Source organism: Varanus komodoensis, unplaced genomic scaffold (genome assembly GCF_004798865.1).
Source record: "Varanus komodoensis strain SLA01 unplaced genomic scaffold, ASM479886v1 scaffold15, whole genome shotgun sequence".
Taxonomy (NCBI): domain Eukaryota; kingdom Metazoa; phylum Chordata; class Lepidosauria; order Squamata; family Varanidae; genus Varanus; species Varanus komodoensis.
In genome coordinates this window covers 10825292-10842124 of record NW_025335440.1, presented here as the reverse complement: position 1 = coordinate 10842124, position 16833 = coordinate 10825292, and the positions used below count along the sequence as shown (strand labels likewise).

Here is a 16833-nt window from a genome sequence, read left to right as displayed (position 1 = left end):
AACAAGGACTCACTATCAGTTACGGCAGAACATAGCAAGATGGTGTCCTTGTGCTCATGTCCTGCTGGTGGACTTCCCATGGGCAACTGTTGGCCACTGGCTGTCCACAGAATGCTGACAACATAGGCTTTCTTCTGATGTTTTGAGGTCTGGTTGTAGCAGCCGTGTTTTGAACACACCCCATAGAAAAAGAGGTTTGAAAGGTCAAACAACTTCTGTTAAAATTCTGCAACTCATAGATTCTTTGTCCTGCAGGTTTTTTCCCATGTGGCCAGACCGATAGGATGATCTTGTGCAGCCAAGTAGTCTCTGAGGGCAAATTTGGGTTCCCACAGACCGTGCGTGTATGTAGCCTTGGTGCCTCCACTTAAGCTGGATCGGGTGGCACCAGTCCTCTGAGGAAGGACTTCAGGATAATATGTCTCACATGAAGTCATGGGTCAAGTTCGCAGTATCTCAGACAGCAGATACAGGATGGGATTCCACCAGAAGTCCTGCAGTACATCAGTCTGAGGAGTCAGTCCTGAGGTAGACAGACCCATGACCTGACTTGATGCAAATCGACGGTAGATGTTCTAAGGCAACATTTCTCAGTTTGGTGACCAGTGGGCTGGACAGCAGCTTCCATCATTTCTAGGCAGCATCCTTGGCTATGTGGGTTGGGGATGATGGGCCTTTCCATCCGGCAGTTCCAGAGGGCAGCAAATCGGGAAAGGCTACCTCAGAATGTATAAAGCTGTCTAAAATCAAAGGTATCATCTGGGATGCTTCATTGCAAACTTCAGAAAGAGGGCCTTGGACGGAAAATGTGTGATATGACATGGGAAAAACAGATGAAAAGCAGGACATTCCAAGAACTTTCTTACCACCTCTTTTAAATGTAGCTTATCGAAAGGGAGCCATCTATGTACAGCACTCATTGCTCAATTCCCCATCCAGTGATTCTTTTGTTAAAGTGTCTGGATTAAATTAAAACTCCCGTATCAGCAGAGACTGAGCGGCATGCAGTTCTTGCCAGCTAAGCATGAATCGTTCCTGGCGTGTATTGTTTGGCAGGCCTGACAACCCTGACCTGGGCTCCCCATTTGCGATATATAGCAGAACGTCCAGCAAAGGGTTCTGCAAAGCCCACTTGGGAGTCAGCTTCAGCTTTAGCCAGCCAAACATGCCCCAATATTCGGGAAAGGTAAGTAACGTCTTCATTATTATTTGTAACTTCACTGATATTCTAGCTCAGATGTTCTTTTGAAAGATGAGGTTGCATGATGGAAAATGAAACCTCTGTATGCCAGCGGGGGAGAGCATGGTTTACTGTGAGCTTGCGTTGTCTCACAGGGTGGGGTCACACAGCCGGGGTGGTCTGGAATAATGGGACATTTCCTTAAAGTGCAAGAATCTGGCAACTCAAGAGAAGGGATTGGGAAATACGACGATGGAGTGTTTCCTAATCAATCTAAACACACAGTTGCGAACGCCCGAGGGGTGTTTGCAGTGCTGCTCGCTGGGACCAAGCTGCAATATCTCGCCAAGGGTCCTCTTCCCACTTCCACTGCTCCTCTCGTGGGGCACAAATGGAAACCTGCTGCACGTGGCGCTGGATGCCACGGGACTGGGCAGGGACTCCGGCGTGGTGGGCATCCATTGCTCAGCGCAAGGTTCTCTTCGTTCCAGATTGTCTTCTACGAGGGCAAATGCTTCACAGGCAGGAAGCTGCAGCTGAGCGGTCTCTGCGATAACTTCCAGGACTGGGGCTTCCTGAACCGAGTCAATTCCATCTGTGTGCAGAGCGGAGCCTGGGTCTGCTTCAGTCACGTGGACTTCCGCGGCCAGCAGTACGTCCTGGAGCGGGGCGAGTATCCTGGATTCTTCCTCTGGAACGCGCACAGCGACCGGATGGGGTCCTGCAAGCCCATTGGAATGGTTAGTGCTCCCTTTTGCTGGCGGCTGTGCAGGCTGCCTCGCCGGGTGAGGATGGCCTTCGTGTCTCCCCACGTTGCCATGCGGGGAAGTGCCAAGAGCGCCACAAGCAGCCCTGGCGCACGCCTCTTGGGCACGCCTCCGTGTCTCCTGGCTCCAGGGCTTCACTCCCTCGAGGGAATTAAGGCAGCTGCAGTCCAGCCCAGCTGAGGGCACCGGCGGGGGGAAGGCGGCTCTGGGATGGACATCCTAGGGAGGCCTTTTGCCTGCCCCACGCTTGCACATGGGGCAGGCACAAGGGTACCGGACGCTGCTGCCGGCTCCTCTGCCTCCCCTTTGCTTCGCAAATGCCTGCCTTGACTGTCAGCGCAGCCGCTCGGCGTGGGGCACATTCCATGGCGCGATTATTGTACATTTGTAGCGTTTTGTAAAGTGCCATGAAGTAGACCACTCCTACATGTCTGCTCAGGGGGCTTGCTGCGTCTGCCTCCTAGGAAGCTGATCCCCAGCATGCATGTGACCGGCAGCTTAACTCTGCTTCAGAGATCCCTTCTGGACAGGCGCTTGCAAAGTTCGGGGATGCAGCGGGTGGAGGGGAGTGGAGAGTAATATGGCAGGGGTCGGGTGCTTGGACTGGCCCCCAGTCTGGGAGCAGGGTTCTCAGGACTGCCCCAAAGTGTCCCCATTTCTGTCTGTGAAATGGGCATCCCCTCCTTGACCTGCAAGGCTGACTCAGCTTTGCCAGTGCTAGAATTGCAGAATCATACCTTATGGGCTGCCCTAACCTCCTTTTAAGGCAGAAGTGGGGAACCACTGGTCCGTCAAACTCTGGGCTGCTGGCCATGTTTGCCCCCCCGCCCCTTGAGATCGGCAGCAGGGGCTCTCCTCCAGGAGAGGCATCAGGAAGCAAAGTGCCCGGAGGAGGGCCTTCTCTGCGGTGGCGCCCCATCTGTGGAATGCGCTCCCCAGAGAGGTCTGCCTGGCACCGTCGCTATTTGTTTTTCAGCCCCAGGCCAAGACCTTTTTATTCAAAGAGTATTTTAATAAACTTTAGTATTTATAGTTTTAATTGTGCAGCCAGTGTGTTTCCAAGTTGTAATTGTATTGTTTTATTTATTTGTTGATGTGAGCCATCCCGAGGCTATGTAGCAATGGGGACGGCATATAAAAACTTTAAATAAATAACTAATAACCTGGCCGTTGGCCAAGCTGGATGGTGGCTGATGGGAGCTGTAAGCAAGCAAACCTTTGGAGGGTCGCAGGTTCCTCACCATTGTTATAGGTGATCAAACTTCACTGAAGCCATGAGCTCACCAATGGCTGTCAGCCGTGTTGAGTCAGTGCAGCGGTGTGGATGACCTTGGCTTTGGTCTCCAGCAAAGAGCTCTGCATGTGATGATCCTTTCTCGTTACTCCGTTACTGCTCTTCCTAGTATCACTCTTCCTCGAATGTCTTGGCTGCACTCTCCCTTTGAATTGATGACTGAGCCAAGGTATACAAATTCTTTCACAATTCCAATATCCTCACTGTTATTAAAGTTGTGTAATTCTCCCCTAGTCATGATGTTCCCCTTCATGTTCAGCTGCAGTTCAGGGTTTGCGCTTTCATCCGGTGTCGCTTCAAGTCATTGCTTCTTTCTGCCAGTAGCATGGTATCATCTGCATATCTTCAATTATTGATGTGTCTTCCAGCAATTTTCACACTTCCTTCGCCTGATCTTAATCCAGTTCTCCTTATGGTACAGACTGAGGACACAGGGAGATAAGATGCACACCAGCCCGACACTTTGCCCATAGGAAACCGTTCTGTCCCTCCACGTTCTGTCCTAACAGCAGCTTCTTGTCCGTGATGCAGGTTCTTCATCAGGACAATCACAGGATGAGCCGCACTCATTTCTTTCAGGACCATCCAGAGCTTTTTGCGGTCCACACAGCTTTGCCGTAGTCTGTGAAGCAAAGACCGATCTTCTTCTAAAATTCTTTGGTGCCCTCCAGTAAAGCAATCATCCTTCCCAATGTAATCCGGAGTGCGTCTTCCTTTTCGGAATCCAGCATTTGTCGCTCCTTATAAGGGAAAAGTCTGTTGCAACACCCTGAGCATAATTTTGGTTGCATGGGAACTGAATGCCGGGGTCCTATGTTTGGTGCATCCCTCAGCATCTCCTTCCCTGGTTATTGGAGTGTGTATTGGACATTTCTGTGGGCCACTGTTTTGTTTTCCATATTTGTCGGCATATTCTCATTAGGATTTGGATTTCAATCTCTGCGGTTGTTTTGGTTCCCTTTCTCCTCGGATTGCTTTATTCCTTCCAAGTGCCTTCAGAGCAGCTTTCGCTTCACTTTCTAATATCGCAGATTCTACCTCGTAGGATTTCTCATCAAAGGAACCTGTCATCCTTTATTCTCTTTTGTATAGTTCTTTCAAATATTGTTTCTACTTCTCTTTGTCTTCTGATCTGATGATAGTGTTCCCCTGTTGGTCTTTCAGCATTCCTAGCCTAAGACTGAATTTCCTTTTGATTTCTTGTCTCTCTGGAAGAGGTCTTTTGTTTTTCCAATTTTGTTGTTCTTTTCTATTTCTTTGTACTGGCAATTATCATAGTTCTTTTTATCTCTACATGATAATTCATGCAAAGTTACATCCAGGATCCTGTCCCTATTTCTGTCAGCTTTTGCTTTTGCTTCTTACACTGCAACTGTGATCATTTCTTCTGTCATCCATCTAGGATTTTTCTTTCTTTTTGCTACAGGAATGGTATTTTTGCATTCATCTCTAAGATTGTCTCTGTTTTTAGTCCACAGTTCTTCCTGTTTATGGTCAGTTGAGTTCAGCAAAGCTAGTCTGTTCTTTATGTGTACCTTAATTTACTCAGAAATGCTATTTAAGTTGTATTTTGGCACTGTGCTTCTGCTGATCTTTTTCAGCTTTAGTCTGTTTTTTTATATTAAAAGTTCATAGTCACCTCCACAATCTGCTGCCAGGCTTATTTTGGCAGTGAAAATATAGTTTCTTGGTCTTTCCCTTCCAATTATGTAGTTTATTTGACCTTGACATTGGCTATCTGATGATATCTAGCTGTACAGTCATCTGATCGATTGCTTGAAATATATATTTGCAAAAAACATACGGTTGGTATCACAGAATTCTATGAGAGATTTTCCTGTCTCGTTTCATACCCCAAGGCCAAATTCTCCAACAACATTCAGTTTTGCTTTGTTCCATTCTTTTGCATCTGATTCAAATATGATTATCAGCATGTCTTGGTGTTTGTGCATTATCACTTTCCTCTTGCATGCTTGTATAATAGTTTTCAACTTCTTCTTCAGTATCATTGGCGCCTAGTCCTGAATGATGGTTATGTTGATAGGTTTTCCCGACAATTCTGATTTACATGATTCAATCGGATTTGCCTTACAGCCTTGTGCTACAGCTTGACTCATATTAGAACCACTCCTATTCTGCTGAGTTTGTTGGTTTCAGGGTACAACACTTTGTATTTGTCTCACTGAAAATGTCCCGTTCCAGGCCACGTCAAGTTGTTGTTGTTAGTCGCAAAGTTGTGCCCAACCCTTCACGACCCCACAGACAACACTCTTCCAGGCTCTCCTGTCCTCCAGCATCCCTTGGAGTCCACCCAAGCCCACACCCACCACCCCAGTGACCCCATCCAGCCCACTTCAAGAACCACTTTACAATGTGCAGTTTGCCTTGACTTTTATTTCTCACTTTTCTTGTTGCAATTGTATGTGCTGTGCAGCATTGGATTTTCCTTTCACCTCCATGCATGTCAGCACTTCCTTTCTGCTTTGATCTGGTTGCATCATCAGCAACAGTGCTATCTGCTCTTCCCCAGTAGCTCACTGAAGGCCCTCCAACCTGGGGGCATCTCATCTTCTGGCACGATCTCCTTTCTAATTCTGGGTTGTTCCATCATGGAGTTTTCAGGTCAAGAAGATTCAGAAGTGATCTTCCATTGCTTTCTTCTGTGCAATATTAACCAGAGTTAGCTTGAGCATTACTGCTGTTGTCTGTGAAAGATCCAACACCAATATCACCTTCAGCTGCCACTGCCACCCAGCAGCTGCCCCTCAGGAGTTCCTCGCTCCCATCACTGTTGGGCACTTCCAGTCTCTTCTGCTGCTGAAGAGGGTGAAGGCAACTTAGCTGATCTGGTGTCTCTGCTTTGCCCACCTTGGGTGACCTGCGGGGGACCATCCTGGTGAGAGACCCTGGTCTCCTGGCAGGTTTGCTCTCGGCTTCTCTGACACTCAGAGCCCCTCACCACATCAAGAGGGGGGTATTTCAAGCAGGATTTTCGTGCATAGTTCCTGCTGCTTTTAAAAGCAGCTCAATTTATGCTTTTCACAGCTGGTGGCTGTGTGTGTGTGCGTGTGTGTGTGTAAGTCTGTGGTTTTAATACCGTATGTTCTTTCCAGCTGAATCCTACACATGAGTACTGAGTCATAAATCATGTTTTCTATGGGATTTGCTCCCAGATAGCAAACTATATAGGAAGACACACTGACAGTGCAATCCTGCACAATTACCTGGAAATTCAGCCCATTGAAGCCCATGGAGCTGTCTTCTGAAGAGAAATGCCTAGGACTGCATTGCTCTATTTTCCCTTTTTTGTAAGCCACTCTGGTTTTTTATCCGTAGATATGTAGTATGTAAATATTTGTAAGAATATTGCATGTGTATGCCACAAGAACGGGTGCTTTAAGTATTTTCACCTCTTTTACAACAGAGTCATTTCAAAGAGGAACTCCCTCTCTCATTCAAGACTAACTGTGCAGTCTCTTTCTCATTCTCTCTCTCTCTCATTCTCAATCACCTTCTTTCTCTGTGTGTGTGTGTGTGTGTGCGCGCGCGCGCGTGCATGCACACAATCTGGTGCTTCCCCAATCTGGTGCTTTCAAAATCTTATGGGACTCCATCCAATGGTGTCATTTTAACAGAGCTCCACTAAATCTGTCCATTCTGCAAGCTGATTGTGTGTTATGCTTGTGCGACCAATTGCATAAGTGGAACGCTTGGTTGCACAAGTCCATCACGTTGCATCACAAGTTGCTCAATGGCTTTCCCGTTGTGTGCCTGCAGCTGCATTTGCACAACGGCCACTTCAGTTGGATCGGCTCTTGCGTAAAGTTTGGAACATAGGTTCTGCTAGCGCAGCGTCGTTGGCACTGGGGGAATGAAGCAGCTGGATGCTGCCCTTGGATTACAATTCCCAGCGTTCCTGACCATCTAGCTAGGGTTGATGGAAGTTAGAACCCAGAACATCTGGAGGGCACCTGGTTGGGAAAGGCTGTTGTCTATACACATATGCACATGGTTCTTTCTTTCTTTCTTTCTTTCTTTCTTTCTTTCTTTCTTTCTTTCTTTTACCACCGGCAGCTGTTTCAGGCATATCTGAGATTCCACAGGCAAAAGAATGCCGCAAGTTCTCTGGTACTTCAGCCAAGTTTTCTCATGTATAATTCCATTTATAAATATATCAACTGTCCTGTAGCTTATGGGGTTTTAAAGAAGGAGAAAGAATACCTGTCGGCAAACTCCACGCAAAACAAAAGTTAGGCGGGAGGGTATTCTAAAAGTTTACCTCAGTTCACCCTCTGAGATTGTGTATCCAAGCTGCCAGAAACCCAAAAAGGGGGAAAGGGAGGGGCTCTCCCCCCCATTATTAAATAAAGTCACAACATTTCCCTGTGTAAATAACCACAGACTTGACTGAAAACTAAAGGAAAATGTGATTTTGGGTTTGAAGGTTTGTGTATCTTGGAAGGTCTTCGTAATGCTTCATTCCCTCGTGGGGCCCTTAATTAATTCCCCATGTCTGGATGGCTGGACCATCTGCAGATGTCAGAGGTGGCCCCTGTGGTCTTGCTCTGGCTTTGCCTGCGGCCATCGGGTGCCGTGGGCTCCTGCCGAGGGGTCGCGGGAGAAAGGCCAGTCCGTGGTGCCTTCACACTGGGCATTGACCACAGTGTGGCCTTCGTCTCCATCCATTCCCCATCCCACTGAAGTGGGAATGCTGAGTGTGCATTGCACACGGTGATCCAGTGCCTCTCGGGTGCCTCAGGTGGGGGAAAGCTGCCACAAACATCCCATTAACTTGCAGTGTGCAGTCACAAGAGTTTTCCACCCCAGGGGGTCATCCACTGCATCTTCTCTTGGATTTAGCACAGAATTAAGATCTGGGCACTGCACAAAGAGCATTTCCTTTCCTGCTTTTCTGTGCCATAACCTCTAGATGGCACTGTGGTTTGGCAAAGTAGTGCAAACACAGGCAAGGAAAACGAGTTTCTTTCGCTTGTACAATTAAATGCTGCATCCCCCTGCATTCTAAAACAAGTCACTGAAAGAGCTGATTGCGAACAGGAGTGAAACTGGAGGGCTGTGACAGCCTCTGCACAAGGCAGTTCTTGTGACGACTGTGCAGCAGGTGCCTCACACAGAGAAGCTCACAGGCCTCTTTCCCCTCACCTGCCCGGAAGACCATAGTCATTATGCCCATTTTGCAGACTGTGGGGGGCAGGTGAAAACATGTAGATCTGGTTCTTCTTGGGTGGCCCCCTAGATGCTATTGGACTGCAACTCCCATTATTCCTCACCATTGACTATGCTGGCTAAGGCTAATGGGCCTTGCCGTGCAGCAACATTTGAAGGACTACATGTTCCCCTTCGCTGTCTGGGGGCCGTTCAGTGAGTCCTGGCTGAGGGAACTGTGAACCCAGCATCCCTGGTGGACAGCAGCCAATTGTGTGGGCGAGTCTCTCGTTTCCTGCCTTTTCTCCGAGTAGTGCAGAGTCGGGCATGTGGTTCTGCCCCACTGGGTCCTCACAACAAGCCTGCGAGGCAGGTTAGAGGAGGGCACGGCGGGGCCAAGGTTCCCCAGTGAGCGTCATGGCTGAGCACAGATTTGCACCCATGCCTCCGCTGCTCCAGCCTGACACGCTGACCCAGCCCTTCTGTCCCGCTGTCCTCCAGATGTCTTGGACCAAAGCCTATGAGTCCCAGCCAGCACAGCCTGTGGTCAGAAATGATGGCAACTGTACTTGCAAAATCCCTGGAAGGCACTTGGATGAGGAAGACAACTAAGCCCTGCACTGCACTGACATGTTTATATAGCGCCTGGGAGTGGGAGAAGGCCTCGCTTTCAGGTGCTATCCCTGATTAAAAGTTCTGTTTACCTCCGTTCGTGGCCAGTTGTGGAGCCTCTGAAAGCGGGCAGGGAGGCAGGGATCTCAATATCCAGCTCACTTATATGCCAAAGGCCAACTTGAAGAAAACCATCTGTTCTTCCAGAAAAGAACCTTTCCCCCCAAGAAAGGCATCCTGGAGCCTCAAAAACCATTCATGATGTGGCCACCAAGCCATGGGACCTAATGAAGGGCCCCTCCCACAGGACTTGGGAGCTTGACAGGTTCATATGGGAAAAGCTGGGTAGGTGGGTCCAGAAGAAAGTGTTGCCCCACTGATAAAACTGGATAATGTCTACATAACTTGCATAGCCTGTATAACTCCTGTACAGTCTGGCATTTTGGGGGTAGAAGTCAGGCGTGCAAATGTGATCAATAAACACATTTCACTACTTTGTACCACAGGATTCCTTTCTCTCTTGCGTTGGCAAAAGTGATGTGCATTGTTTGGTTCCGTTAAATCTAATTGGGGCTTCTTGTTAACAGCATGGAGAACATTACCGCATTGAAGTGTTCGAGGGGAGGCATTTTAGTGGTCGGAGTCAGGAATTCACGGAGGACTGTGCTTTCCTGAATACTCGCGGCTGCCCCAAGCGCTGGGTTAACTCCATGAGAGTCTACGGGGACGGCGCGTAAGTAGCACAGCCATTCCCTCCCCTCCGGCCTCCACAGGCGGCTCGCTCGCTCTCTGTGGCTTTCACGGGCTCCTGTCCTTCTCTCGAATGTATGAAGCAGAAACCGGTCAGCATCCTCTTCAACAGGCCAGTCCGCACTGCAGCTTCCAGGGAAGCAGAACAACCCTTCCCCTCTTTCAGGAGGGCAGGAACTCGAATTGCTCAACCAAATATGAATAAGGAGATTGCCCAGGGAACCTTCTGTTATGGAGGGGCCTTCAAATGTTGTAAATGCATTAATTAACGAAATCAAAAGACACAGCCTCCAGCAATCCAAGCAACAGAGAACACGGGGACTGGTTATTTATTGAAGTTCCATCCCACCTTTAGCAGAAAGTGCTTCGAGGCACCTCGGAGCATCCTATTATTCAAACAGGAAAGGATTATAGGGTGGGGTGAGAGATGCATGTCTTTGGGTCAGCTGAACAGATGATTGTTATTCTTATTTTTTATTATGCAGTGCCTATTTTTTCTAGAGAGGTTAAAAAACAAGGCAGTCCCTGCCCTGTCCCTGCAACAGAAAAGGGAAGGGAAGATGGGAACTCGTGGACATGCAGAGCTCAGTTTTGAAAGTTCCATGCCTGGTCTTACCAGTGGGATCTGCAACAAAATGTTGCAGTGTGTGTGTGTGAGGGGCTTCTATTCAGAATTCTAGCCTGCCATGCCCTGTTCCATACCCCACTCCATTCTGTTCTCTCCCCATGATTTCCTCATCCTGGAGCAGTCTGCTCAGCCAGACCATACGAACTCCAACTTCCATTTTCAGGACTAAAGAGAAGACTCCTCTGTGGTACCAGCAATTGAGGCTCTCCACTAAAAACAGGAGAGAGACGGATTGCTGCGTGGCGGGTGCTGGGTGCCGGCGTTAAGGTGCACGTGCTCTGGCGGAGGCATCTCGAGGCCCAGGGCCCCGCTTCGGAAACCGATGGACTGGCAAACTGCCCAGGGGCCAAACAAAGAGGACTCTTCCAAAACTCTTGTCTGGCCAAGGCTGGGCTTGCTCCAGCCAGACTGAAACAGCTGGTTCTTCCAGGAATGTCCCCTGGGCAGGGGATGGGGCCACACAGTGGATGTCCCCTCCTGGGGAAGGAAATGCGAGTCCTTTCCTCTGTGCAGGTGCTGGAGTGCGGCCTCCCAGAAAGAGAGGGAGGGCCTGGCACAGGCACGAGAGGAATCCGTGCCTTTTTGCCCCAGTCATGAATAAATCATTTTTTCACCCTGTTTTCAGCAAAAGCCAGACTGCATGGCTTGGGGGCGAAGGCAGAGAGGCTCACACAGGGCGCTGTGTTATTTCAAGCCCGGCTTGCACGCAACGGGCTGAGCACAGCTGTGACTGAAGCAGTGAGGCCTTACGGGGGCTGCCGAGAAGCTCGGGCACAAGTGATGGGAATCTTTGCCAGTCGACCGCAAGGGCCCCAGAGCACGTGTGAGATGGGCTCCTTCTCCTCTCGGTGGAGGCAGCTGGTATCTGCAGGCCCCAGGTGGCCACCCCCACCGGTCTTTCCTTAAACCCCCTCAGCAGGCTCAGTCCGCGGTGGAATCTGTTTTGTCTCTCATCCTTTGAAGGTTTTCCCGTCAATATTTTGTGCACCAGTGTGGGTAGCCCTCTGTGTGTGTGCACCTTTTGACTAGCTCTGGATGCAGGCTCAGGCAGGAGCTCTCCATGGGCGTATCGCACACACGGCGCCCTGGAGTGGCCTCCGGGGTCATAGCCCTGGGAGGGCAGGCGCCAGCGGGACGCTGTGCTTGGGCTGTGCTTCGCTCTCTCCAGCAGGCACAACCAGCCGGCCTGGCAACAGCTGCCGATGGAGCCAAGGACTGAGTTCTGACAACACTCAGAGGTTGGGTGCGAGTTGTCCTGGAACTGTGAGTTGTGACTGAACTGTAGGTTATTGTGTTTTCAGAACCCAGCTGTGGTAATAAGCCATGGTTGTTAACCACAAACAGCCCATAGTTGCTATGAGTTGTGGTTTGTTCATCATGGTGTCTGCTTCTGGCTGGGTTTAGGCTGTTCATTAAGCCATACTGAGCCCTTGGATGACTTACTGCACTGTCTGAACCCAGGCATCCGGACTGGGAGCAACGGGTGCCTTAAACCAGCCTGTCCCAGCTGGTTGAGAGATGTTACGACTTCATTCCCCAACACCACTCAGCCAGCACAGGCTGGCAGCCTCCTGCAGTCCCCGTGGCCATACAGGACTGGGGAGGTGGCTTATTGTTAGCCTGGCTCATGCGAGGCAAAACTCAGCAGGGCATGTGGCAGGATGCAGTCGGCTGAATAAGGGTCGCTTTTTTAACGCCTCCTCCTGCAACGTTGCGTTCTTGCTTTGTGTCCACGTGCGCAGATGAAGGAGCTTCGTTCCAGCCCCTTCTCTCCCTGAAATCTCTCGCTTGACAATGGAGGCTCACGCAGGGCTGCCCTTCCATCATCCCTTTGACCTGAAATGAATGTTCTCAGCATTTGTATCTCTTGTGCTTTTCTGTTTGTACAATGGATGGAGTTGCAGAGCCGATGATGTCATGGGCGAGTCGCTGGTTTCCTCGTACCATGCACTGCCTGTGGAGGAACGAGGCATGCGTGGGGAGAGTGGGCCTGAGACCGAGCGGGGCAGCGAGGAGTGGGGCAGGGAGCTCCGCTGGAGCCAGGGCGTGCTTGGCTTGTGGAAGGCACAGCTGGAGCACAGCCTCGGACATCCTGCTTCTGTGCCAAGGCAGCATTTCTCCAAGGAGTGCAAAAGGCGAAACTTCTAGGCACTCTGGACGAGAGGTCAAGAATGCCTGCCAAGCACCCGTCTGTGGCTAGGGAGGATCCCTCTCTTCTGATGAATTAGCAAAAAGCCATGATGTAGATTTAATTAAAAGCAGAGGGTCGTTGTTGGGTTTTTTAAAAAACGAGGCAGGACGAGGCTTGGAGGTAGAACACGTGCTTTGACGCAGAACGCGCCAAATGCACACTGAGCCGAACCCAGTCGTCGCTGCTGCTTGAATCGGGCGGCTTCCACCTGAGACCCTGGAGGTTCAAAGCATTTGAAATGCCCTCAGAACCACCCGGTGAAAGCAGCAAAGAGCCTTGCAGAGTAGAGCGCGTTCACTCTGGCAATGGGGTTCACGGATGATAGTTCGCTTTATCAGAAACAGGAGTTTCACAGTGGGCAGGTATATGTGGGTGCAGTGGAAGGTGACTCTTTGGAGAATGAGTAAAATTCCACACAGGTCCTCCTGAGGATAGACCCATTTACAGGAATGGGACTTGTTAGTCATGACCAACAGGTCCCTTCCAGGGGTCCAATTTAAGGGCTGTATTCAGGGGGCCACACACCCACAAAATGCAACATCTACAGGCTGGATCACTCTTTATGCCGGTTCAACAGCGCCGATGAAGCGCATGTCCCTGCTCCCCTCCTTCCCACAGCAGCCCCTCAGAAAGGCTACCAGAAGTCCCTGCTGGACATTCCAGCCCCTTGCAGGAAGGAGACTACGCTGGTGTCATACACAACTGGGAATATCACTTGGCATTGTTGGCTACAAACCACCGTTGCGTTTCTGTTTCAGATGGGTGTTGTTTGAGGAGCCCAATTACCGTGGTCCGATGTACGTGGTCGAGCGAGGCGATTACGGTTGCTGCGATGAGTGGCAGGCTCCGGGGGCAAACGTCCAGTCATTGAGAAGAATCATCAATTACTTCTAAGCTGCTTCTCTCGAGCCTTTCTGGGCTCCAGAATGTGGAATAAAGGCTTTGAATCCTGCGCGTTGCACTGGCGTTTCCTCATCTTGGGCAGGCGGATCCTCGGCCCCAGGAAGCCGCATGCATGGCTGCCACACACCAAACCCCTGGTGGTGCTCAGCTGTGGGGCCGATTCTGCTGGTGCTGGTAATGAGGTGCTCTGAGGGCTCCCCATAAATGCAGAGGGAAAAGGCACCTCTCTGGTGGCGTTTTTGAACTCACACAATGTCAAGGTGATTCTGGATGGGGGACCAGTGTTCCTCTGCGCTCTGCATTGTTTCCATCCGCCTTCCTCGATATTGTAACCTCCTGATGAATTGGAGTATGGCTTCTGGCATTTCTGGCCATTGGCCACGGTGGGCACCATGTTGAGACATGCTTGTGTATGCTGAGCCTTTGCTAAGGTTCCGTTTTGAACTGCAGAAACATTGCCACGCTACCTCTACCTGCAAATGTGCAGAATCGCTTTACACCTGCTCTTAGGACAGGATGGTGATTTATTTGGACTGGTAAAAATCGGTGTGAATGGCTATAAGTGACCGTGCGCCTTTCGAAACACCCAACACACCCATGATGTGGAGAGCCCAACTAGAGAATAAGAAGATGTCGAGGTCGTGGGCATGCCACACGCCTCCGTGGCAGGAAAAGCAAGCCCCTCATCCTGAGCAAGAGCAGGGACATACAGTAGCTGCTTTGGAGCACAACTTGGCAAGGCTCACGGGGGCTTGACTCGCGGGAGGGCTGCCCTCTTCCCACCCCTGCCCTACAGCACTTGACTGGCAGGTCCTGTTCGCCAAGGCTCTGCATTCTCTTCCTGCTGCGCCCCCCCCCCCAGGTGAGAGAGCGGCTCGCTGTCCACGGACAGACGCCCGTGGGTGCTGGGGGGTTCCTGCCCTGCTGTACCTTTGGGTGGCTCTGCTCCAAACCACGGCTGAACAAGCACCTTTGAGCTGCCAGTTTACAGGCATCTCCTTACCTAGTCGGCGCTTTGGCTGCTCAGGGCCAGGGCATCTCTGTCCATGTGCCGCTGCCCTGGACTCCACCTCTGTGCGATCACCTGGGAAGGTGGGAGGAGGGTCTGCCTTGGCAGTCTGACTTAAATCAGGAGGCTGGGTGGAAATCCCATCATGCTGCGAATGAAGGGCATGATCCTCACGATGTTTATACAGCAAAGGGAAAAAAGACCTGTAACTCCCAGCAACAGATATGGAGTGTGAGAAGGATGCTGATCTGGGACCGGGGAGAGCCGGGTTCTAGTATTCACACAGCCATGAAACTCACTGGGTGGCTTTGGACCAGTCCCTCCCTCTTAGGGCAGCCTACCTCACAGGGTTGTTGTGAGGAGAAAATGGAGTGTCGTAAGCTGCCTTGGGTTCCTCACAAGAGGAAAAAGCTGGGATATAAATGCACAGTGATGAAGAGGAAGAGGATGGAGTGATATTAATGGTGCAGAAAACGCTAATCTGAACCCAACAGGCCTGGGATGTTCCAGCTGGAAACTGCAAGTGGCATCCCATGGGCTACTTTAAGTAGACCCATTGACATGATTTGGGCATGACTGAGCCATGAGTAACTCAAGTGCCATTGGCTTCAATGGGCCTACTCTACGTAGGACTGACCCTGGCTAGAACCTTAGCAGCTGTTTCTCCTGTCTTCTCTCTGACTGGGTCACTTGGCCTCAGCTAACGGAAAGCAAGTCGGAGCAGCCCTCCTTCTTCGTCTGAGAAGGGAACTCCTTCGTAAAGGAGGAGGCGAATCTGTTGTGGGAAGTGGCTGGGGGAAGAGGAAAGTGACTCATAACCCCGACTGGCGCTGCAGCAATCCAGCACCAGCACTTATCCGGTGGCCTTTTTGTTCTGTGCTATCAAAACAGCTTTCTACGTTTTCTACGGCATTGTGCTGCGGTTCTCTGTGGGCCAGCATTGCCCTTTCCATGAGACATTCGCCTTCTGCAAAGTGCCATTAAGTATTAGCCTCTCAAACTGAATATTCCACCTCTGCCATGACCTCACATCTTGCTAATCTGTCTCCGCATCACAGTTTTGTTTTCAACAAACATGATTTCAATGGAACGGTGACCTTTTCTTTAAAAAAAGGAAGAAAAGAAAAAGAGATTGTCTCTCGAGACTACGAGCAATAACACTGGAGGGACAGTGATTTAAAACGGGAACAATTTGCTCTGAGCTGTTCAAAAACAAACAGTAGTACGCATATTCCGGGTGTTTCACTTAATCGGAGGCATGCATGTCCAGCCCGTTTTGGAATAGGGTCTGTTTCGTCCATCCTGGTTCATCTTAGATTGATTCAGCCTTGCAAGTGAATTCATTACTTGTTGGTATGGTGCAATTGGATAAATTTGGACCCTGGGCATAAGGTACAATCCTGTGCATGTTTACCCACAAAAACCCCTACTGCTCTCAGGCGCCTGAACATGCTCAGGATTGTGGTCATAATGATCTTTTGGGGTGGGGAGTAAGTTTTAAATTGACTCCAATCAAAGCACCAGTGTGACTGTGGGACTACGAGCACAATTGCATTGTGCCCCAAGAGCTTTGGCTATGGGTGGTATAGAAATGAACAACAACAACTTCTGCTGCCTTGATGGGAAATGCATTTACTTGGGCATAAGCAGCCCTTTTTGTAGAAAAGGATACTCAACGGTAATAAATTGTGCACCTGTACCCCTTCACATGCCTGCGAGCTGCCCCTTGCTGCTCCCCCCCTCTCTCATCGCATGGCCCTCATATGGAAGGCCCATCCTCGCCCCAGCGGTGCTGCCAGGTCTTCCTGCTGCTGCCCAGGCACCCGCCACCCTCTGGGGGTCCACAGGAGCTCGCGGGTGTGGTTTGCAAATCAGGTGCCTGACTGATTGCAAGCCCGGTTGCCTTCCTCTGCTCCGTACTTGCATTTTCCCATCAGGAGGCCACTTGGCAGGACCCTGGGAAGCCTCCTCTGAGGGACGGGTGTGGGACCCTGTGGAGAATGTCCTGGAAGAAGCTGCCACACAGTCCCAAGCTGACCCAAAGGACCAGGCCGCATGGGCATACTAGGGAGCCTCCTGACCAATTTGGGCCACATCCTGACCCTTGCCTCGCTGTCCAGTTGCCTCCCTTCAGCCCCTGTGGGGGCAAGTGACCTTGTGGGAAGCCCAATGTTGCTGCAGAAGTGGTTGTTTTGGTCGCCTGGGGTCATTATCACCGGGGTGTTCATCAGAGGAAGACGGGCAGACTCAGCAGGTAGCCAGGAATGGGGCAGGGGTGGGAGACTGACAGTGCGAAGCCAGACCTTCATCTCTTCTGCATCTCTGTGGGCACA

The 16833-nt window shown here is 50.5% G+C and overlaps 1 protein-coding gene across 1 annotated transcript; it reads left to right on the top strand.

The window, feature by feature from the left end:
• The first annotated feature begins 1165 nt into the window (after positions 1-1165).
• On the top strand, positions 1166-13482 carry CRYGN (crystallin gamma N). The gene is made up of 4 exons (XM_044425207.1): positions 1166-1186; positions 1672-1920; positions 9607-9752; positions 13347-13482. The coding sequence occupies exons 1-4, from the start codon at positions 1166-1168 to the stop codon at positions 13480-13482; spliced, it is 552 nt and encodes a 183-aa protein (XP_044281142.1).
• The last annotated feature ends 3351 nt before the right edge of the window (positions 13483-16833 follow it).

Coding starts and splice junctions, on each gene's coding strand:
- CRYGN (XM_044425207.1), top strand. CDS start 1,166: ATGCCCCAATATTCGGGAAAG. Junction 1,187..1,671: donor TGCCCCAATATTCGGGAAAG/GTAAGTAACGTC, acceptor TCTTCGTTCCAG/ATTGTCTTCTACGAGGGCAA. Junction 1,921..9,606: donor CCTGCAAGCCCATTGGAATG/GTTAGTGCTCCC, acceptor TCTTGTTAACAG/CATGGAGAACATTACCGCAT.